The 24,811-nt window shown below is 40.5% G+C and overlaps 2 protein-coding genes and 1 long non-coding RNA gene across 6 annotated transcripts in view; 2 read left to right on the forward strand and 1 right to left on the reverse strand.

Annotated features, from left to right (window-relative positions):
- Positions 1–543: 543 nt before the first annotated feature.
- Positions 544–3,229, reverse strand: LOC137282337 (uncharacterized). 2 transcript variants are annotated; one of them, XM_067814084.1, is made up of 3 exons: positions 3,144–3,229; positions 1,136–1,298; positions 544–784 (listed from the first exon to the last, which is right to left on the reverse strand). In XM_067814084.1, the coding sequence occupies exons 1-3, from the start codon at positions 3,177–3,179 to the stop codon at positions 600–602; spliced, it is 384 nt and encodes a 127-aa protein (XP_067670185.1). In that variant the 5' UTR covers positions 3,180–3,229; the 3' UTR covers positions 544–599. The 2 variants fall into 2 exon arrangements, with proteins under 2 accessions (XP_067670185.1, XP_067670184.1); XM_067814083.1 differs by having other exon boundaries at positions 1,136–1,301; positions 3,144–3,225.
- Positions 3,230–7,150: 3,921 nt separating this feature from the next.
- Positions 7,151–12,124, forward strand: LOC137282338 (uncharacterized). Its single transcript, XR_010956800.1, has 3 exons — positions 7,151–7,249; positions 9,473–9,644; positions 11,910–12,124. It is a non-coding gene; the product is annotated as an uncharacterized lncRNA (long non-coding RNA).
- Positions 12,125–17,804: 5,680 nt separating this feature from the next.
- The window catches only part of LOC137281371 (uncharacterized), a 42,407-nt gene continuing 35,400 nt past the window's right edge, over positions 17,805–24,811 (forward strand). Inside the window, exons 1-4 of one of the 3 annotated variants that reach the window (XM_067812556.1) lie at positions 17,805–18,197; positions 20,494–21,181; positions 22,713–22,757; positions 23,425–23,537. In XM_067812556.1, coding sequence (XP_067668657.1) covers positions 18,114–18,197; positions 20,494–21,181; positions 22,713–22,757; positions 23,425–23,537 — 930 coding nt within the window. In that variant the 5' untranslated portion in view covers positions 17,805–18,113. The remainder of the gene's footprint in view (positions 18,198–20,493; positions 21,182–22,712; positions 22,758–23,424; positions 23,538–24,811) is intronic. The other 2 variants (XR_010956734.1, XM_067812557.1) reach the window with 2 other exon arrangements.

Genomic DNA, 24,811 nt, shown 5'->3' on the forward strand with positions numbered 1-24,811 from the left:
ATACATTTGTAGAAAGCCATTGTCGTGTTGTGCTGCGTTTGAACTAAGAGTGAGTGAATGAGCACGGTTTTATGCTTTTAACCGAGCTTCCTCACCTGACCTTGAACTAAGATCGTTAGACCCCCCACCCATCTCCCCTTCCCGTCAAAGCAACATGTAAGAGTCTGGTGGACTGGGACACCGCTACCCTTTTCGCGAACATCTGGACCTACCCACATCAGCAAGCTCGATTACTCCATCACTCGTGTCTTGCCATAGGTGTTGGCGGCTGAATGTTGACCCAAGTCAAACAACAAGAACCAGATTGATAAAGGAAAATTATGCGAAGGTCATGATAAACTCGGTGCGCCTAGAAGCATCAAAGTTAGGACTGATAATACGATGTGCCTTTTGAGAATGACATCCAGTGATCGAAGGAAAAATACAAAATGCAAACACCTTGAACCAGCTTCATTTTCGTGGATATGCGCGTTGTGTATAAATATTCTATAGGAATAATGATCATGATACATAAATATTGTAAAGTCAAACAAAACACGAATATTCTCGTATAATTCTTTATATTCCAAGTAGACGTATTGGACATATTACATCGCGATCTAGGGACCCATCTCCTTCGGCTCGCAGAGATAGTTGCCAGCCAGCATCTTTCTTTTGCCCCTAGTAACTATACCTGTGAGGGGGTAGCGGTGGCAGGTGAGGGAGGGGGCACACCCACAAAATCCGTTCTGCTTCCAGACACCTCCACACCACTCTCCGTGCTTCAGGTACGGCTTGCAGGTTCCTGCAAGAGTGAATGAGATGACGAGATAATTTGAGATATCCTGGACGTCTCATTTCAAGTGAATGAGTGAGGAATGTATACTATGGTGATATCACTTACTGAGGATATGGTCCGATTGATACAATAGGGGTAACGGTACAAGGTTTGTGTTTGAGCGGAAATAGATTCCACCCCATTGAACACACGGACACGTGCACATGATAAACATAACCACACACAATCACACGCATACACACTCCACACATATCAGACACCCACGCATAAAACTACACTCCTACAGAGTACACGAACGCGCGCACACACACACACACGCAGGCAGTCAGGCAGGCAGGCAGGCAGGCAGGCAGGCACCTTGTACAGTGGCAGGATCGGGGGTAGTGTAGACATCCCTCCTGCTGACAATGAAGCCCCCGATCTGCTTGGCACAGCACTCTCCAGTCCCACACTCCCCATCAGTCATGCAGGTCTTGGTCTTCGGCAGCTGAAGGACAGCGCCATAGAGTGCCGGCACAATCTGCTGAGGAGAACATTATAACTCCCATATTTGCAATCAGTGTTGTGCGGGAATAGATGCAGGAAGTGTTGGGAAGTTCTGGCACAGCCTGTTGAGGAGAACATTATAACCCCTATATTCGCAGTCAGTGTTGTGCAGTACTAGATGCAGCAAGTATTGGGGTGTTCTGGCACATTCTAATGAGGGGAACATTATAACCCCTATGTTTGCAGTCAGTGTTGTGCAGGACTAGATGCAGCAAGTATTGGGGAGTTCTGGCACAGCCTGTTGAGAACATTATAACTCCTACATTTGCGGTTAGTGTTGTGCAGCACTAGATGTAGTAAATACTGTGGGGGCGTCCTGGGGTCTGGGGGTCAACCTGTTGAGAGAAACGTTTTAGTTCTTTTGCATAAGTAAGAGTTCTAGCGTATGATGAAAAATGCGCACGCTAACAATAATCATGTTCATCGTTTTACCTCGTATTTTGTCACACAAAGACGTTTTTTTTTATTCCTATTCACAATAAGAAAGGACAACTTATTCAGAACTTGATAGTTTGAACGTTAAAACACTCACTTTTCTGCTTGAAGCAGGACTGACGTCATTTCCGGTCAATGGCGAGACAAGGCAGTAAGTACCATCTTTAAACATTAACTACACGCCCCCTCCATAACTAATGGGTTGCCAACTGTTTCTTAACTCAGTTTCCAAACTAAAGGTTTCCTGACTGTTTGCGAACTAAATTGTTTGGACTAACAGTTTGAGAGTATAAAACTAAACGTTACTTTTTAAGGCGCAACTTGACATGCCTCCAATTTCGTACCGATGTAATATTGCTGAATACGGCATAAAACAAACGAATACTCATGTATAGTCAGAACAGTTCAGTCGACTCAGTTCATGCAGATATCTCTTATGGATATGGAAAGGACTTTGTCTTTTCTATTACACTCCTTTTGGCTCAAAACGACTAATTGCAGACTAACTAAAAATTAATAAACGTATAATACCCAATTATACAGTTGATCATAATCATTACATTAGCCCAACACTGTGGATTTCTTTTGCAGAATGTATGTCATAAAAAAAGCACCTGGCTGTTCCTTTCAATACATTCCTCCCTCGCAACAAATAGTGAAGTGTGTCAAAAATTTAATAATAGTTTGTTAAAAACCTATTTTTTATTTTAGGGGCATAAATAATGAAAAAAACTCACGGCGTTGGTCTGATAATTTAATTATGATCAGCGTTTCACTGAATATTTTATATTTATTAGTTTTCGAGTTAAACTGCAATTCATCGGCCCGCTTTTGAGCCAGACTGAGTAAAAGAAGCTTGATATTCGTCACCATTAAATAAACATATAAAATGATCCTTTTGCCTCAACGTGGACTGAAGGTAAGCCTTGAAATCCGTTCTGATGACGACACGTTGCTTACTATGCATCTCATGCTTGGGGTCAGTCAGGGACTGTGTGGCTCTTGTAAGCCAACTGCTCATGGAGGATGGACGGCCAGGTAAGCGTCAATACATGGTGTTTCTTGTTTTCAGTAACCTTTTCCGAGTCTGCTAGTCGCTTGAAAGGTTGTTAGCCCCAACGGACAATCCGTGAGTATGTAAACATGACATATGGCGGTCACACGAGGGTGTGTGAGTAGTTACGCGGGTCTCGGCGTTAATTGGACATGGGGTGTCACACTGTGACGGATGTAGCCCTCTTGTGTACATTACTTACTCCAGCAATATACAGATCTGTTGGTCGAGAGAGAGAGAGAGAGAGAGAGAGAGAGAGAGAGAGAGAGAGAGAGAGTAGTAGCTAACTAAGAGTAGTGTAGATCTCTTGAGTACTGTGTTCCAACTTACTATTGCCAGCACAAGGACAGTTTTCTGGACATCCATACTGCAGACAGCGTGCAAGTATATTCCTGCTGAGAGACTAACATCTGTCTTTCAGTGATAACGTTTTTCATAAAGTTACGTTTTATTTTGCTTGGTTTGAGTAGCTCCGTTTGGGCTAATGCTACACCGAAGAATACATTCATTTCACTATAGTGAGAATGATAATCGTCGTGAACATGGATTGGAACTCAAGGCCACCGCATGTAGAGCGATAAAATATTCATACGTTTTTTTGCCTAAACAGGAGTTATTGGCCGAGACAGCGAACGAAGGGAGATAACACTCGTTATATTTATTTCTTATTAAGTATCGACGTTGAGTGGTGTTCATGCTGTCGACCATTTATTTACTTGACTAGGTTTCAGGTTACAGGGAGAAGAGACATACACGGGGTAATGTTGATATTATCCCCACCAAATAAAAGTGCGCAGTCGTTAAGGCTAACTGATAATTACCAGGGACCACTGGAGGTTCATCCGTCTAACCTGCTGTACAGAGTTATGCCCCTTAAGCATTACAGGAAACTGTTTTTGTGGGTTCGAGTCCTGGTGTCAACTGATTAAGGTTTTAAGTATGTCAGCACCATACCCTTGTGAGTTTTACCAAAAAAAACTCCATCCGTTCTGAAACCTGAAACACTTCTCAAAATGAAAACTCCATCCGTTCTGAAACCTCAAACCCAGATCTGAACTGGTCTTCAGCAATCCATGTTTGTCTCGACCCGTGACGATCCAGGCTGGAACTGGTTGACTTGGGTGATGCCTGTCATCGTTCTCAATGCCTACCGATGCTTATAATGTCAATCACTGTCTGACCAGGTTCGACAGTTTACAGGCCGTGACCCTGAATATTGCTGAGGGTTGCTTTTACAACAGACAAAACTGTTCAAAACGGCGATTAACCCAACTCTCTCACTCACTGTTGTACTGAAGGTTTGAGCAATGGTTGATTTATTTATTGAGTGGCGTTCTAGATGCTGGTGACATAGAAATGACAAAACTTTTATGGATGATCAGCTTCTTTTATTTTCACAATAACGACGTTTTGGTATAGTTTCTTATAGTTTTTCAATGATGGGGCTCAGTCGGTTATACATTTGTATACAGGACACATGTGATAATATACTGTACAAAAAAAGTTAGGGATATTTTCTAACTGATGTTTAGTACACATCATTATTCATAATTTAAAAAGTTACGTATATCTCTAAGTATTTTTGTCCTGTACATAGTGAATGAGTATTGCTTTATGCCGCTTGTAGATACATTCCAGCGATGAAAAGTTCTCCACAACTGCACCCAGGTCGGGAATCGAGAAATCGAGCCCAGATCTTCAGGAAAGGCTTAACACATCGGTTATTTCAATGCCCGTCATTACTGGGAGGAACCCATGTGTCTCATAGCAGGGTTAAGACCACTCACTCACTCACTCACTCACTCATGGAGGACACGGATCTCTGGTAATAGGAGTATTTCTTTACAGTAAATAATAATACTCAGCAACAACAACCACCACCAACATAAAACCACAAACAAACAAACAAACAAAACAAAAACTACAAAAAGGAAAGAAAGAAAGAAAGAAAGAAAGAAAGCTCCCAAACAGCATCATCAAATCGACATGAAATACTTGACGATGCCAGCATTTCAGTGTAACCATCTTTAGAGTAAACAACAATCTACAACAACAAATAACAGTAACAAAGCACAACAACGAATTGCCATGGAATGCCTTGTAATAAATAAACCATCTTTTGAATAAACAACAACATACCACAACCACCACCACCACCATCAAGAAACAAAATCGAAAAAAAACCCCGCAACACAGCAACAACAACAACAACGACAACAACAACAACAACAACAACGACAACAACAACAACGACAACAAAAGTTACGAGGTAACGTAATCGGAATGAGACATAGTATCATCAGTATATGCACAGGCATTTCACAACCAATAAAGAATGACGTATCTATCTTATTACCTGTCTCGTCGTGATTTTTACTTTCCTTACGACAAGGAAAACACAAACCTTTTCTTTGATCTCACACCTGCGGCGATATTTCGTGACCTAAATGCGCCCCGATCTCACGAGCTCCGTCTCTTTAACGTTAATTCCAGCCCGGGGCTATTCTGTATGAATATTATATCTTGCAATGTCTGTTGAGACTTATCAAAAGTGACACATGAGACGAAAAGAATATAAATCCCATTAAATCATCCCGAGCGGGATCCGCCCTAAGGCCTTATGAAGAATATACTTGTTTTTCATTGTATTTCTTTTTCAAAAAAATGTTGAGAAATTGTAATTTTATGTTTCAAAATTATACAAAATTAAAACAATGGGATTAGTTTCTAGAATTTATTGATATCTCGAACCGATGATATGGTTCCGATCCCCTCTTTACATATATACACACATCTGACCCTTTTTCCACTCGAATTCGAGGTAAGATTGTGTTTTCAAGTACGGATTTGTAACTGAGTGGAAGCTTAATTCCAGGATTCGATCTAGGATCGCTGTGATAGTCCTGTGGTTAAAGCGTTCGCTTGTCACACGCTTGACTCGACCTCATTGGATGCAATGTATAAAGCCTGCTACCCTCTGTTATATACTGAGGGAAGAAAATAAGGGATCAATTGAAAGGACAAGTGTTCGTTTGTTTTGTTTTTCTTCACAGGCTTTCCATCGGATAGCTTGTAAAGAAACCTGAAAGAAATAAAATAAACGAAGAGTTGTCCTTTCTTGTGATCCCTTATTTTCTTCTCGAAGTATATAATGTAATTTGTAAAATTATCGATGTATGACTCTTAGTTGTTCACAAACAAGTAACTTTATCCTAACGTATGAATACAACCTTGAAGGTAACCGTCTAATTTATAAAAGATTGGCAAGTTGTTTGCGTCAAACACATTTAAGAAAAAAGAAACCAAGTGATAACGCTATTTATCTTACCTCTCACATAAATGTCGTTTTCTGACTGGTTGAGCCAATCAGTCTGTCCCGCTTACAGGGGAATAACATTTCCCGCTTGAAATGCCGAAGTATGAGAACTTCTTTTTTCACTTCGTGTTGGTATTGTTTGTGTTTGGGCTGTTGCCTAACTTCGGTACTTTTTATTATGATCCCACACCCGTGCTTCAAACAGTTCAAAATTAACATTGAGGTGTTCGGTGAGATAAATATGCTGTTCATTGATCCCGGAGGGACCAGTGATCATCTTACATGTATGTTATCGTCAGTGTTGTAAACGGGAAGTAGCTGCGAAAATCATATCACATGATCACTGACAATCAGGTACCGGTCACGCGACGGCTGTCTGTAAACAAACCAGTGATCATTATATAAAAAATGCCAGTTCTTAATTTATGATTTACGAAGACTGTGCAAGTTCAGAGAATCCACTGTTTACAAGTAAGGAAAGAACGTGTTAGTATTCAAATAGTTTTTCACCTGCTGGTAAGCTTGTCAACAACTGAATTTAGTTTTACACGCTTTTAACAATTTTCCAGCCATATTACGGCGGGAGACCCCATGTGGGGAATCGACCACGGGTCATCGGCGCCTAAACCACTACGGTTCGATTCCCCATATGGGAGCAATGTGTGAAGTTCACTTCCGGTGTTCCCCGCCGTAATATTCCTGGAATATTGTTAAAAACAGAGTAAAACTAAACTCCTCACTCGTGTTCAGCTCTTATTATTTGGAAATAACCCGAGTATCAACTCGATCCCTGCTCGCAGCCATGTCTGCGACTGGGTTCCGTCTGAAGGCAAAGAAAGCCATAACTAATCACAATCCTGGAAAGAAAACTAACTTGAACAGTAGAACCGGAATCAAAATGAGCATGCAACAAAAGTTTTATTTTTAGAATTTCGTGGGGAAAAACCAAGGATTTCTTTTAGTGGCCTGATCTCTGACCTCTGACACCTGCGAACAGGTGGGATCTGTTGACAAATAACACGTGACCCTGTTATCGATGGTAAAGATGCTACCATACAGCAGGGGCCAGTACGGTTATGTGGTACCTGTCCATTATCCGGGTCCTGCTTTATTCACACAGGTAAATAATCAATCATCATTATTATAGCCTCCGATCAATCTTTCTCAGGAGGATAAGAACCGTTTTTTTACATTGCTTAATATATTTTATATTTGAACATGCTATCCTCCTACATGTGCTACAGTGGCTGCTGAAGTTAGGGAATCATTTCAGCATCGATGTTAGGATTGGTTACACTGAAACCTCGCTAAAGCAGACAACAGCATTCAGTGCAGTTGTCCGCACTGGCAACAGTCCACGTTATCCAAGTGCCGTAAAGATACATACATGAGTTCATGAGAGCAAGCATCTGGGTTGCAGCGTGTCCGCATTAACGCGGGTTGTATTAGGGAGGTGTCGTTGAACGTGGATGAGTGATTCAACATTGCACATGTTTGTTGTTTTACGCCGCAGTATTCTAGCTGTGGCGGTGGTATGTAAACTATCGAATCTAGACCACGTAATCAATACATCAGCTCTAACCCGGATCAACACGGATGATCACATATTCCTACAAATAGCCTTACTGAGAGAATGCTTGGAAAGCCGCATCCTGAGCCTCATTAAAGTTTATTCAATTTATTGAAAGAAAAAAGCATTCTTTTCTTACAACTCAATTATCATGATGTACATCAATCTTGAAGATCACCTTAATTAGACTGAACGCTAACAGCCGTCTCGGATTGTACTCTTGAATTAGCTTGCACCGTTGTCTCTGACGGAAAATTGGGTTCATAGCCCAGGTGCGTCATGTCATTCTCTGATATCGACATGTTTTTGAAGATGATTTATGCGTCACATGTGAGTAGCGTTGATGACATATTGACATTGTTCCTCGTGTCCTGCTTGTTTCTGAATATCTAGGAGACGACATGGTATGTATCGGTGAGTGTATTTCACGAATATATTTTTTCATTTGTTTGCTTGTTTGTTTGTTGGCTTGACGTGGCGACGCGTGGCATGTATGTATGTATGTATGTATGTATGTATGTATGTATGTATGTATGTATGTATGTATGTATGTATGTATGTATGTATGTATGTATGTATGTATGTATGTATGTATGTATGTATGTATGTATGTATGTATGTATGTATGTATGTGTGTATGTATGTATGTATGTGTGTGTGTGTGTGTGTGTGTGTGTGTGTGAGAGAGAGAGAGAGAGAGAGAGAATCTGAATGTATGTATGGCTGTGCATAATCTTTTAAAGTATTCGATAATGTGCAAAGGTAGTGTTTACACATGAACAGATGTATTGTACAACAAATCGTAACGTTGAAAAGATTATTGTCATGAGTTCACTAAATGTCTAAACTCAATGACAATTGGCGAATTATTAACAAAACTTAACTCTGAAATGCTACTGTGCACAATCACGATATTTGCACATGCTTTTACTCATTTTCATGCATGATCCTCGTGCAATTCACCTGTATAAGTTTTGCTGTTGACTCCCCCCCAAGTTGATGGAGGAATTCATCTTCGATGAAACCACATATATGTAGATAACATATAATGAATGTCTAAACGATTCATAGGTAGTATACTGGTGTTTCCTGTTCTCGCGCATCGTACGGATATCAGCTGAAGGAATAGTACAAACAGTTCTTTTCTCATGAATGCTTGTTGTTTTTAATTGAAGAGACTCCCCCTCTAATATATGCATCTATCAACAGCTTGATCCAACAGGTGTACTACCACTCTTGAACTCGATGAAAAGCAAGGTCGTCCGCCGCTGACTTGTCGAGACGTCTCGCATTCTCACGGCATAACGAGTAATGTTATGAAGTGTGAGGAAGGGGAATTGTGTCGGAAAGGGCGGGGACAAAACTGAAATTTTCCAAGTTGGTAAAAACTCACGAATATTCATTACAAATATTCATTGCAAAATTTTGATAATTCACAGACTTTGGCCACTTCTTAGTTACCGGTCAATGATGTAAACAACCGCTAAGTATCACACATCGGCGATCTCGGCAGAAAACGTGTTTACCGCGAGAATAGGAAACCCGCGAGAATAGGAGATGGTCCTATGTATATCATGTATCACACGTATATTTGTGTAAACTATATCCAACAATTCTTAGAAGTACATCCTACTTGGGTCTTTACTCCACGTCACATTATAATACAGTATTTGGCGAAAATTATCATCTGGATGAAAGTATTATCGACCTAAATGAAAAAGAAAATAATGATAAAAGCTGTGACCTTGACAGTTACTCTCACGTTGCCTTTAGACCTGCCATCCGGTGACATTTGTACGCCAAGAGCCCCTGGAACCGCCCGTAGACTACAACCGAGATTGTACGAGAGGAAGACTTGGCTTGTGTGTTCTGATTGTGCTGGGTGTCATGGCAATCGTGATGGGCATCTCAATCATTGTCATGGGCTTCCTTGTGTCTAGTGGAGGTAGGTGGTGTCTGGTCTTACTTCCTGGTGTTCACTAGGGGCAGGTGGTGTTAATACTTCCTTGTGTCTAGTGGAGGTAGGTGGTGTCTGATCGTACTTCCTGGTGTTCATTAGAGGCAGGTGGTGATAATACTTCCTTGTGTCTAGTGGGGCACAGGCAAAGTGTAGCGCAAAATGGGTTGCGCAGGAGAACGAAACTGACCAGTCTTCGTATATGCGAGCGAAGCGAGCAAAGGTTGGCAACAAACTTCCCTCGCTTCGGTCCGAAAAATATTATTCATGTCAAAATAAAATATCGCCACCATCAAATATAGACACACATTTACTCACAGGGTTGTGCTCTCAGATTTCCAACCTCATACTTAACAATTACTCACGTGAAATATATTTTAATCAACGTTTTAAGCGCCGCTGGTGCTCTCACAGAGCGTTCTTCGCCTCCATTACCCCTGCCAGCTTCCGGTTCAGCGGAATGAAGGAACGGGTTAGGTAACTCTGAAAACACTTGTCGAGTCGCATGTCCTCCGCAAAGTTCGCAGATGACAGTCGTCGTGCAGATTAACCATGAATGAGGAGCAAAGGAACTGCACTGCTGTTGCTGAGGCAGGCCACAATCTCCTTATAACAGGACAATGCGGGACAGGAAAGACATTTACTTTGAGGTATGGATGTTTTGTTTTTAAATTTCAAGTCATCAAGTGGATTTGTTGTGAGGTGTCACGGTTTTCGTTTACAGTGAAAACGATCTTTTGCTTTGTAATAGAACTATTTTGTATTGATAAGAATTGATCAAGAAATGAAAAGAATTGCTTTTCGTCAAATCGGTTCTTAGATCACATGGAACACTTTTTCTTAACAAGAAAAGAAATAAGTTTAATTTTACTTCATATTACGTACCAGCTGACGGCATCTGTCCCAGCGTATGGCCACATTTTACTGTGTTTGTATTTCCCGCAAAAATAACTACTTGCGCAATTACCTCCCTTGCATTCATCCACTCGCTACGTCAGGAGTGAGCCTTTTTAGAATAACTGTTACTAAAATTCTAACAATAACCACAACATATCAGATAAATAATCTGGAACAGTTTAATGAGAAATTAGGGCAATATGATGTGTCCTCTTAATTTCTGCTTATTCTTGTTCCTTCATTCCGCTGAACCGGAAGCTGGCAGGGGTAATGGAGGCGAAGAACGCTCTGTGAGAGCACCAGCGGCGCTTAAAACGTTGATTAAAATATATTTCACGTGAGTAATTGTTAAGCATGAGGTTGGAAATCTGAGAGCACAACCCTGTGAGTAAATGTGTGTCTATATTTGATGGTGGCGATATTTTATTTTGACATGAATAATATTTTTCGGACCGAAGCGAGGGAAGTTTGTTGCCAACCTTTGCTCGCTTCGCTCGCATATACGAAGACTGGTCAGTTTCGTTCTCCTGCGCAACCCATTTTGCGCTACACTTTGCCTGTGAGTGGGGGTACGTGGACTTACTTCTTAGTGTTCACTTGAGGTAGGTGGTGTCAATACCTACTTCCCTGGTGTCTACCGAATGTAGGTGTGTCAGTACTTACTTCCTGGTGTCGACCTGAGGTAGATGGTGTCAGACCTATGCTTTCTGATGTCGACCGGAGGTAGGTGTGTCAGACCTCGCTTCCTGGTGTCTACTGAAGGTAGGTGGTGTCACATCCTGCATCCCGGTGTGAGACTATGTGGTGTCAGATTTGCCTTCCTGGTGTCTACCAGGACCGGATGGTGTCAGACCTTACTTCCCATGTCGGCTAACTTGAGTTAGTTATATATATCAGGTCTTACTTCAAGGTGTCTAGTGGAGGTAGGTGGTATCAGATCAGATCTTATGCTATCCATGAAATGTGTAAATATTGTACTTCTTAAATTCTAAAGTGATCCAAAATACGCATCACCATCCTCGATAACCTCCAAGATGTTCATTCAGATAAATTTCCACTATATCCTGTATGCATCTACGGCTATTGGCTGGCTTTTTATCCAAACAACTATCTACGCTTTGAAGCTGAGCGTACCAATCACAAGGCTTCTATCATAGCTCACTTCCGCTTCTTCCGTAAACGGTAATGGCCGCGGAAACCCTTGACTTCGATCGGATAGGTTCTCGTTCAACATGGAAAAGTTGACCAGTTGAAGAAAAAGCTGATTCCCATAAATCAGAGTCGTACAGAGAGCAAACCTTCGCAGCCAACCGATGTGTTATCGATGATTTCGTTATTTCATTATTTTTGTTCCAGCATCCTGAGAGCACCAACGGCCTACACGACCTGAGGATACGTGTGTCATGGATATGTTGATTCGAGGCTTTCATGGATATGTTGTATATGCATTCACGTGGCGGACTGTCGAATGTAGGAATGGCTGAAGGACATAAAGACAGTTTGTGTACTTTCCTGTGTTGAATCTTCCCGTGTACATTTTCACAACAACAATAAACATACCTTTGTAGAAAGCCATTGTTGAGTTGTGCTGCGTTTGAAGTAAGAGTGAGTGAATGAATACGGTTTATGCTTTTAACCGAGCTTCCTCACCTGACCTTGAACTAAGATCGGTAGCCCCCCACCCCCCAGGTTTTGACTACAAGAACTCCATACAGGTAGCATACACCGCTGACACAGGCTGCAAAATTCTGTTGGCTTTTCTCTCTGTTTTGCTTGACCGCGCTAACATTCATTAGCTGCAGTGCGTAATGTGTAAAGTGTGGCCTGAGGTTTCTAAAACATTTGGAAATCTGAGGAAATTAAGTCTAAGTTATCACACCAACTTTTCAAATTCATATGTGAAACAGACTGACTGGCAAAGAAAATCATCCGTAAACAACCCTCGTGAGTCAGCCAGCTCTCGGACGGAAAACAACATCCTGTCTGGAGAAGATATGATCTCTCCTCAGCACTGTATTTTTATCCTTTATTGTGTTTTTATCCTTTTTAAATAAATTTTCCTCTCCGTCCTTTTACCTGTCACAACTGATTCTTAGCCTTATTATCATTCCAGGAAATACTTTTGAAACATTTCGAGCAAATGCGGGTTGTATCCATGTCACCTTGTTTTGATACTGAGCGAATTTAGTTTTACGCCGCACTTAGCCGTATTCCAGCCGTATGGCGGGCTCTGTAAATAATCGAGTCAGGACCAGACAATTCAGTGACCAATGACATGAGCATCGATCTGCGCAATTGGGAACCTATGACATATGTCAACCAAGTCCCGTTAGTCACCACGTACGACAAGCTGAGACGCCTTGTATGGCAAGCATGGGTTGCTGAAGGCCTAGTCTACCCCGGGACCTTCACGGGTCCTGAGATTTATGGTTCTCCTGGAAACATTTAAGGGGACGGTTTCACATAACACGTAGATAGATATTACATGTATAACCTAATAATAAAATAGTGGTTACATGTTTACAATGTAATACTAAGAAAGACTCTTGCATGTGAAATGTTAATAGGAGATAGTCGTTACATCCATACAATGTAATAATAAGGCAGTCCTTACATCCATACAATGTAATAATAAGGCAGTCCTTACATCCATACATTGTAATAATAAGGCAGTCTTTACATCCATACAATGTAATGATAAGGCAGTCGTTACAATGTAATAATCAAACAATAAATCTTATTATATTATGATCAGTAAGATATTACTTGTATAATGTTATAATCAGTTAGACGGTTACATGTGTAATAATAGTGCGATAGTCGATACATGTATAACGCAATAATGAAATAGTCGTTACAAACGTATAATGTAATAATGAGGGTCATTACATTTATGCAATGTAATAGTGCGATGGTCGATACATGTATTATTCAATAATGGAGTAGTCATTACATGTATAGTGTAATAATGTATAGTTGTTACACATATGCAATGTAATAATCTTGCTAAATCGCGAGTTTGTGGTATCAGCTCGCTTGGCAGCTAGGAGGTGTAACTATACCCAACCCACACACAACACGAGAATGTGAGTGAATAAACAAGGTGTTTATTACGCCACAGTCACAGGATGATTTGTGACTGTGGTCGTCCCTGTTTTATACCCTTTCCCAGTTGTCATAGCTTATCGGGTTTACTCATAATAGTGCTGATAAGTTGTTGTATCTAATCCTATTGCCTAATTGGACTACCGATAACGTGCCTACAGCGAGGTTTAGTTACTCTATCTGTCAGAATTACATAAAGATTTTCATAACGTGTTTGACGACAGCGGCGTTGACAAGTGAAAGACATGATGCATCTGCTGACACATACAAGATATTGGTCTTGGACATTCGTTATCAGTGTGACCCTTGGCAGATTGAAGATGTGGACCGTGTAGCATTTCGATATTTCTATAAAATATTCTGTCATAGAATCTTTATAAAATATTGTGCATTTCCACCATGTTAATAATACGACAGTTGATCACGTGACATGTAATAATGAAACAGTCTGTAATGTAATAATCAGGTAGACATTTCATGTGAATCGCGCGCGGGCACATACACACCTAATTATTTATTGAGTGTTAACTTAGTTGGTTTTTTTCATAAACATGGTTTTATAGTATACAAAATAAGAAACATGAGATAAACACATTTAGACACACCTGTCATTATGACACATAAAGATCGATGCGACTCTTACATTATCGACATACACTTTTTGTACTCGTCAAAAAAAACCCAGCTTCCTTTGTATATGTTGATATGGTGTGTACGTCCACAGATGTACTTTTCAGAAGTTGAAAAAACTCATTATGTTCATATACCTAAAGGTAACCTGTCATAGCTGTCATAACCTTCCAATCGTGGGAGTTCTTTAACATCATTTGAAGATTATATGTTTTCTCGTGAATTATGATCCTTGTTTACGGTTCCGTCCTAAAGACAACCGTCAGTGACAAATTCCTTTACTAACACATCAATCAAACTTAAGAAGAACATATGTTGTTTATACTCCACCATCAGTGATAAACAGGAAGAGCATAAAAACATCACATGACCTCACGATTTATGTCCTTTTAAATAAATCAATGACGCCTGTTCAGAAATCTTGAGATATTGATGTAATGTTGCTAAAAGCGGCGTAAAACCACACTCACTCACTCAGTCAGTATTCAACGTAGTGCACATGAGAATGATGTGATTATTCCGATTCTTGGGAATCATGTCCCCTTAACCAGTTCAATGACACATGTTCACTGTCGTACAGATATTGGTGGACTGTTGAAAAAAGCGGCGTAAAACCACACTCACTCACTCAGTCAGTATTCAACGTAGTGCACATGAGAATGATGTGATTATTCCGATTCTTGGGATTCATGTCCCCTTAACCAGTTCAATGACACATGTTCACTGTCGTACAGATATTGGCATAAAAGCACACTCACTCACTTATTAGTCAACGTCGTGGACACGAAAACACTGTGAGTATTCCGTTTCTTGGTATTCATGTCATTTTAACAAGTTCAGTGACACCTATCACACTTCGTGCTGGACATGAAAATACTTCCAATAAAAGTTGTTCCAAACGAGGAATTTACGAGACAAAGTACGTAAATAGCAAACACTCATATGACGAACTGACTGATATCACGAACTAACTTTTCAGTCCATGGTACTTACTGAATAATTTAGTCGTGGTGCATGTATAACGAAGACGAATTAGTGATGATTTTGAGTTCTATATAACCGACGCTTACTGTATTTTGACTAAAGTGTCATCTGGGGTGGGGAGGATAATGAATTCGTGCTAAAACATCACAAAGAAACTATTACGTCGTTACGACTGTTCGTTACGTCAGTGTCGAATGAAATAATAAGGAGTTGGAGATGTGTGAAGATGGTTCAGGTGACGTTCAGCACTATCCTGTGATAGTGCCTCTATATACTAAAGCACAACGAGGAACGATGAAACAAGACGTGGGCTTCGTATTAACTACAATATACAGTAAACTATGTTTATTACGAACTGCTGGATATAACGAACTGGTCACAGCCACTTGCTGTATATTTTAGAATAAATGCGAATGACGACTTTATATGTGTCCCTCATATGTGTAAGTCAATGAGTTTTGCTTTACGACCGTTTTAACCAGCGAGCGAACTCTTTCACCAGTAGACTACCCTACCTTCTGATTTGGCCATAACGGTGATTACACGTTAATAATATATAATGAACAGCCACACCAAAATTGTTTGTTTGTTGACTTTGTCTATATTACAAATGGTCTCCATCTGTAAATTAATCCTTTAAAAGAGGTTGAAGTCGAGCTTGATTCTGAATTGCCTTGTGTTTGCGTGTGTGTTTGCGTAATCCTATACATCTTTAAGCATGAGCATACAAGGGAGTCAGTATGTGTTTGCGCGCGCGCATGTGTGCGTGTGCGCATATGTATATGTGCTTGTTTTGTATGTGAGTGTATGAGGATGCTCTCGTGTGTGTGTGTGTGTGTGTGTGTGTGTGTGTGTGTGTGTGTGTGTGTGTGTGTGTGTATTCATGACAAAATTGTGAGAGCTTATTTGTGGGCGTATGTTTGTAAGCGCGTATATATTACTTATCCGAAGCTGAGACAAATTTCACATTTTGAGCAGTTAACACGTGCATGGGCTGGAACAGATTTGTGGTTCGGTAAATGGCTTCTCACCAGACAACGATAATTAATGCCCTCAGAAACAGAAACTGGCCCACATTTTAAGAATACAAGGTTTTTTTGTCCACACGGCACTATTCACAGCAGATAATATCAGTTAGTAGATGCAAGAATTTCAGTCCCGTAAACACTGAGAGGTGATGTATGGAGGTGTCAGGACGCACCATGTTTGGATGTTGTGTGATGACCCCTATAGACATGAGTGTGCTTTATATTTCCTGCCCTACTGTCCCGCATACTAATGGGACAAATGAGGTGATAGTACATGTCCTTGTCGCATCACCAGGACCTTTTCCAGTTTGGTAGCATGTGTCTGTTCTTGTAATGCTGGTTGTGTAAAGACGTGCTTCAACTTGCGTTTGCATAATGGTGTGCGCGTGTGTATAAAGGGTAAAGGTGTGCGTGCGTGATCTCTCTGTCTCTCTGTGTGTGCGTGCGCACTCCTTTCCCTATGTGTCCCTCTCCGTCACTACGAATGTATCATTCGTATGACACGGGAGAGATAAGGGGAAGGGATGCTTAAATCATAAAAACCAAAGGGGACAACTGTATGTCTGTTTGACGGACGGTGTGTCCAATGTTCAGGTATGCGTGACGATGAATATAAGATCCTGTGACAACAGACGAAACAACACCAAGCCTGGTCAAGTTTTTCTCACTTAAGACATATAAATTATTTACAAAAACTGATTTGTTCGACATGGCTCCTTCGTAATAATATAATACTGATAACTAAATTTGTGGGGATGTAAATACGATACATTTTTTGCAGTTTCCAACATTATTGTTATACAGTCAAGTTCGCTGCACTGAAAATTGTCAGATTAACGAGGATTATCTCTCCCTGAAGGCAGTGCTTCTATGTATTTGCCTATATCTTAATCTCTTTGAAACTGTCTGCCAAAACATACGTGTGCACTGTATAAGAGCGACACACATACTGAGTAAGTAATGAAGGTGTCTTGAGGCAAGCTCAGCGTGGAGTATGAAGTCGAAGTTGAACTTTTTGTTTCAACTTTGAAGCAGATGTAAATATGTTTAGGAAATAAGAAGGATGCAATTCTGGATTTCTCCGTACAAAATTGTACGAAATGTATAGAATTAAAGACGATCCTCCCTTAATATGTTGAGGATGACTGTAACCACGACATTCAGCCTACTTTTCCAAACTTCACTTCTAACTGATTATAAATACTTATGAATTTAAATAGACAGCGCCAGCTAAACCATAATTTATAAATCAAACATACATGATTGTCTCCATGATTATCCTCCATCTAGAAAAGCCCATTACCTCTCGCAGGGGAAGGTCATCATTTCGCCAATAAAAGTGTCACGCTGTTTTTTTTTCCACGTTTCCTGTCAGCTTAAAAAACCAGTGCATCGTTGCGTCAACACATCAAACAACGAATCTTAGTCACTGCTTAAGAAAGAGGAAGGTGTTTTTTTGTAAGAATGCATGCATTTATAGAATTGATGCATTCGCTGTCGCTGTCAGATTATATCGGATAGCGGCTTCAGGCTGAATAACTGGTTTGCAACTGGCGTGCGACAAGGAGGATTTCTGAATGCGGCGCATTTTGCAAGATATGTAGCCATGAAGAAAGCAATATATTAGAATTCATGGGGCGCGTGTGTTACACGGGACTACATGGTCCGTGAGTTACCTTTGGCAGAGACGTATGGTGGGTGACCTCAAGTTAACAAGAAGGATGTTTATACATCCCAGAGTAAATACATGACACAAGTGTGGAAATGTGCCTCCGGGGATTTGAATATTTGACAAAATACATAATTATACAAGATGGAAATACCTCGTTGGATTCGTTACTTTAGCGATGAGGATTTTCGAGATTACCAGCAACAAGCCAGGATGTACAGGGGTAAGGTAAGCGAGGCTATTTTACTTTCCTACTTTTAGGAGACAAAATATTTGGTGGGAGGTCGCTTTTGTGAAAACCTACTGGTACAGTCAGTAATGTTTTTTAATGATAATTATTCATAAAGTTCAGAGGAAGGAATGCAACGATTTCGCAGACGACACAATGAATTCTGCACGAAGAATGTACGGAGACGTTATAGGGTGTGACCTGTTTGTGTCACCATACCACTGCCTGTACAGTGATAGACTGCTGTCTTTCTCGTATTTTTGGAGAAATGCATTGCAATATTCGGTACCTATCCAACCAACCACCTACCTACCTACCTACTTCCCTACCTACCTACCTACCTACTTACCTACCCACCCCCGCACACCCACCCACCTACCTACCTACCTACCTACCTACCTGCCTACCTGCCTGCCTGCCTGCCTGCCTGCCTGCCTGCCTGCCTGCCCACCCATCTACCCACCCATCTACCCACCCATCTACCTACCTACCTACCTACCTACCTATGTCATTACCTACACACCTACCTACCTACCCAAAGCGACAGCAAGTTATCAGAAATGAGCGGGCCACTGTAACTTGATAATGCCCGCAAAATGCTTGACGACGGGCCATTATCAAGCCCGTCGTTAGGTGACGTCATAAGTAGCTCAGCTGTTGAAGTTCAATCACCTACGGTTTGTTTGAACTTGGTTTCAGTATTGACCATATATCTGGCTCACATTCGTCACACGTGCCCGTGCCATTATGCACTTTCCTCCTGCGCCAACCATAACAAGTGTACCATAAATGACAACATACATCAAGGAAAATATCGACTTGAAGTCTAACGTTGTTGATCACTGAAAACAATGGCGGCTGGTAGTATGAGCAAAGGTCAAGGTCGAATGTCGTCACTCTCAATAGTGACGTCATTTGTGTTGCGCTGTGACGTGTCTATATTTGTAAAATGTGTGTCAGTGACCTCCGTCGTTTTGTTGTTGGCAGTAAATGCTTCTAAACCGATGCCGTTTTTTATTCTTATTTTATTAAATTTCTATTCATTTTAGCTATAATAACGGTAACGCTATTTCAAGGCAATATCATTTGCAGAAGCCCCCGGTCTTTTCAACTGACCTCCTTCGTCGGTGAGTTAATGAAAGACTTCGGGTTTCTGCAAATGACAATGCCCTGAAAAGTAGCGTAACCCTTATAATAGCGGGACACTGTAACTTGATAATGGCCGCAAAATGGTTGACAACGGGCTATTATCAAGCCCGTTGTCACCTACGGCTCGTTTGAACTTGGGTTCATTATTGTCGATATATCTGGCTCACATTCGTCACACGTACCTGTGATATTATGCATTTTCTTGCTTTTGCCAATCATAACAATTGTACCATAAGTTACAACATACAGCAATGAAAATATCGACTTGAAGTCTAACGTTGTTGAGTACTGAAAACAATGGCGGCCGGTAGTATGGGTAAAGGGGAAGGTCGAATGCCGCCACTCTCTATATTGACGTCACCTGTCTTGTTCTATGTTGTAAAATGTATGTCAGTGACCTCCGTCGTTAGCAGTAAATGCTTCTAAACCGATGCCGTTTTTTTTTTTTTTTTTTTTTTTTAAAATCTATTCATTTTAGCTATAATAACTGTAACGCTATTTTCAAGGCATTATCATTTGCAGGAGCCCCTGGGCTTTTCAACTGCTGTCTTCTTTCTTCGGGCAGTTAATGAAATACTTCGGGCTTTTGCAAATGACAATGCCCTGAAAAATAGCGTTACCCTTACAACATACATACATACATACATACATACATACATACATACATACATACATACATACATACATACATACATACATACATACATACATACATACATGCATGCATGCATGCATGCATGCATGCATGCATCCATCCATCCATCCATACATACATACATACATACATACACACATACATACATACATAGGTAGTTGCGAACACACAAACGTAGGTTCCTTTCAACATATCTTACTCAACTCCTCGCCCATCTGTCTATCTGCCATACAACCCTAGCCACTTGTCTAAAAGCAACACACTAACTAGCTCGTCGTGATATTGCTGGTATATTGCTAACAGTGGCGTGGAACCAAGCTCACTCACTCACTCACTCACTAAGTAGGTCACCCACGACCAGCATACTTTGATCCATGTCTTTCTTTTTTTCTGTTAACCTAACTACGGTTCTGTTAACCTAACTACGGTTCTGTCAACCTAACTACGGTTTTCTGTGAAATCTTACTTAAAAGTATTCCGCACGATTCTAGATTTGTCCGGCGACGAAGGAAGACTGCAGTGAGTATCAGCTTAGTGCCATCAACTCTTTTGGGGACTATTCCAACACACCAACTCAGGCAGAATACACCTCGTCTTGCACAGCGCCCCTCAAGGACGTGAGAAATGAAGTACAGTCTACGGTCAACAGGAGGTGGGGGCATCTGGATCAGGGGCATGAACGCATCCCCATGGCACACAGGGATGAAATTCATGGACATCAGCCAAATTCACAAGTAAGACCCGAAAGCAGCACTCCTTCCCAAAAAGTTTTGGGACGCGAACGACACTGTGTCTCCTACAAGGAACGTCGAAGTGAAAGTCGAACAACGTCATTTAAAGAGCGGACATACGAAGGTCGACCAACCCGCTACAAGGAAGGGGACAATGTACGTCGTTCAACGCCCAAGACGGGAGGCCATGATCGTCGCCCATCGTCTCTCAAGTTGGGTGGACAAGAACACCATTTAACGACATTGACACTGAACAAGGGAGATAAGTCAAATGGCCAGGACTTGGACCATAACTCGAGCGAGACGTCAGGCAACTCCACAGTAGAGCTTTTCAACTTTAAAAACCCAAGAAGAAATCCAGTAGTGTTGACTTGCCTTATTTTACTCGTCACGGTGATACTGGGAGCGACAGTCCTGGTCATATATTTCATCCTGAATCAAAAACAAGGTAAGCTATTTCAGTTGCCAAAGAGTGTATCATGCAATTAACAGAACAGAGTAAATTGACCGTATGCCATAGCAAGCACGTCAGTTGTTCACGAGAGTTTTTCACCTCCATGATGGCAAGCAATGGTACTCTTTTCCCCTTCCTCCCGCCTTCTTGGTTTTCTTTTGCTATATTCGTTGCTTCTATTCTTTCTTCTTTTTCGACTTTCTTTCCTTCTTATCTTTCTCTTCTTTTCTTCTTTCCTGCTCTCGTTTCATGTTTCTCCTCACTTTCATTCTTGTTCTTTGCCCTCTGTCCATCTCAACACTCATTTACATGTATTATGTTTTATTTATTACTATTTCCTATATCCGTTCATTTGGTCTTTCATTCTTATTTTATTATTTTCTTAGTTCTCATTTTCCTTCACATTTTTCCTCATCATCTGACCTTTTTGGTATAAGTAGTTTTTTCTTTACTCCTTTCGTTTTTTAATCCTTTTGATGCAATAATCTGAACTGTCTATAGTATATACAAATAATACATGAAGTATTATGATTCCTCTATCAAACTATCTATGTATAGGAAGTAATATCCTGTAACGTTTGGTTCGTCGGCTTGATTCAGACTTGTCAATACTTGTTGAGGCATACCTGACATTTTACAAGGAAACAAAACATCAAGAGACTGTTTCAAAGCCAACTTGATACTTTTTATACCTAGAATGAATCGCCGAATCTTTTTAGGCAATGCAATCCATATAAGCGAACAATGAATCATATTTATATGACAGATATGCACTTCTGACATGCTGTCTATCACATTCCATGGATGAAAATGATTCATGAATTTAAAAGCTTGCCATACGCTACATATTCCATATAAAGAAAATTTTCAAAACACTTTTGGCATTTTCATATTTTCGGGTTGATTTAGCTGCGTTGTGTAAGTTACGCTCGTGTGAATGCAATGCTGTTGCATTTATCACTGTTTCTACGAATGGTTGAGCGTCTTGAGATTCTATAATGATTAGACTGCATAAAAAAATATTAAGTGTTTCTCGGGCATATTTTTTTCAAAAGTGACGACTTTATTTTTAGTTTTGATAGAAAAAAAAACAGTGACGAGGGAGGAAAACATTAATTTGTATTTATTCTCTCAGAAGTACAGCTTGGGAAGTACAGGACGTGTTTATGTGTTGTAGATTCAGTGGCACCCGTTCATATTGATACTCATTCCTATTGTGGACAAATGGATGATCGGGACGCGGCCAAGTGAAATGTATATTTTTAAAATGGGAATAAAAAATTGCTACGCGTACAAATAATAGTGACGCGCCGATGCTTGAGAAACATGTCACTTTTTTATTTAGCCTTACTGTTTCAACAATACGCGTCTGTAAATAACGTTAGGTCAGGTTTGATAATGATTCATGCGTTATTGGAAAACAAAATTCTTTATGCAGTAAATACGTTAGTTATTAATTTAAGAATTTAAACAATAATTTTGAAATGAAAATAAAATTCAACAAATGTTTCTCCGTTATCGCCAGGACTACCACAAGTGCCATCTGAAGTTGAGAAGTTGAAAGGAATACGTGAGTGTTCATTACGATATCCATTTCAAACTGCCGAGCTACAGAAAATATAGATTCGTGTGCAAAACTGAAGGATGTCAAGGATGCACGTGCAATGGTTACATATATTCTATCATACTTGTGTTGTGGACCCCGATCAGTTCGGTAGATTTCGATTCATCCTATTAACGTTTGTAAAATGTGCTTGTAAAACGTAATGTTTTGGTCAAATGAAATTTTGAAGAATGTCTGTATGTCTGTATGTCTGTATGTATCTATATATGTCTGTCTGTCTGTCTGTCTGTATCTATGTCTGTCTGTCTGTATGTATGTATGTATGTATGTCTGTCTGTCTGTCTGTATGTATGTCTGTATGTATGTATGTATGTATGTATGTATGTATGTATGTATGTATCTCTCTCTCCGTATGTGAGTGAATGAGTTTAGTTTCACGTCGCACGAAGCAATATTTCCGCTACATGGCGACGGTGTGTAAAGACGTGTGTGTGTGTGTGTGTGTGTGTGTGTGTGTGTGTGTGTGTGTGTGTGTGCGTGCGTGTGTGTATGTGCGTGTGTGTGCTGTGTCTAGAGGTTCGAATCGTATGTATTACATATGTACTGTTTACTCTACACGTATACTGAAATATGACGTTTTTAGGTGTCTTTTTACACAACTTACCTGTTTCAGCTGCTATAAGGGCATCTGTTAGCCTGAAGATTCTCAACAAGTCCTACAAGTCAGCCATGAACCATTCTAACTCTATAGAGTTCAAGTCCATAGCAGAGCCATTCGCCACGGAGGTAACATCTTCCCATTTCATTGTAGATTAGTTAAGTGTATGTCGTTGAGATCGCAGTCGTCCACAGGAGCAGCATCTCGAAGCAACAAAATGTGTTAACGACATACCCTCGTTGTGTGAACGTTGGCTTCTGTGATGTAAGTGTCCATATAACGGTGTTTCTGGATTAATAGGGGTCGGGCTAAGGAGGATTAGCTGAATATGATTCGACAGTTTTGGTTTGTTCCCTCAACAACATTCCATGACGGCGGTCTGTATAATCTACCCTCGAACCCATAATTCAGTGACTGATATCATGAGCATCGGTCATATATGTCATCAAGTAGATTATGTGAATTTCGAATTTCAAGCAGAAGCCTAATCCATTTTCGTTCTTGACAGTTCGATAATTCCATACACCCGCCACAAGCCCCCGGTTTCGTTTTTTTTTTCGCTCTTGCAATTTAATTTTGGTTATAATCACGTGCTGTCCGTGTGTAAGGGTGGATGCTACTTGCCTTGACTCGCAAATGTTGCAAATGCCTACATGAAATTGTGAATTTCCTCCACTTTTCACGTAAAAATATGTTATCCAGTCAGAGACACTTCGTGTAAACTGTGCAGCTACACAACGGTCAAGGCGATGCCATCGTTTGTCAGACCGAAACCTGGTCGAGGAGCCCTTTTTTTCTATATTTTGTCACAGATGTTCAGGAATTTACTCAGATGTGCGGAACATGTTATCTAAACTGTTCACCCGACCATAGTGCAAGCTAGCCACAAATTAAGGCAGTCTGTCAGAAATGTAGTCCGTCTCGGGCGGTTGGACGTGCCTTATTTCATACACTTTAGGTATATATCATACTTATCAGAGTCGAGCGCCTTTGGGTAATGATTATGATACAAGCAGATTCATAATAATTAGTTTGTCCTCACGTAGTTCATTAGTCAAGTCCTACTATTTTTGTCGCCGTAGATATCATTCGAAGAAGCAGTAAAATCCCTAACTTGCAAGTGAAGGTAACAGTGAAAATTGTTGAACGCAATTATGTCTGCCTTTGATAAAAATCTGTGATAATGACTGGATCTTTTCCTACTCTGATTCATGCGCATGATGCTTGCGAGCCAACTGTACAATATGATTACGGAAAATTACTAGACAAAGCCTTACAAGCTTAGTACATGTATTTGGATAATACTGATTTTGATTACTTGGAATATATTTTAAACGTTAGAATGAGTGGTCGGAATACAGATTAAATTTAACTGAATTGCTCATGTACAAGTCCTATCTTG

This window comes from Haliotis asinina, chromosome 4 (assembly GCF_037392515.1).
Source record: "Haliotis asinina isolate JCU_RB_2024 chromosome 4, JCU_Hal_asi_v2, whole genome shotgun sequence".
Classification (NCBI taxonomy): domain Eukaryota; kingdom Metazoa; phylum Mollusca; class Gastropoda; order Lepetellida; family Haliotidae; genus Haliotis; species Haliotis asinina.

Excerpts from the sequence above, each read along its gene's own strand:
- LOC137282337 (XM_067814083.1), bottom strand. The coding sequence starts at position 3,179 with ATGGATGTCCAGAAAACTGTCCTTGTGCTGGCAATA. Across the intron at positions 1,302-3,143 it reads CTGTCCTTGTGCTGGCAATA|CAGATTGTGCCGGCACTCTA; the intron begins GTAAGTTGGAAC and ends TGTTCTCCTCAG. Across the intron at positions 785-1,135 it reads CGATCCTGCCACTGTACAAG|GAACCTGCAAGCCGTACCTG; the intron begins GTGCCTGCCTGC and ends TCACTCTTGCAG.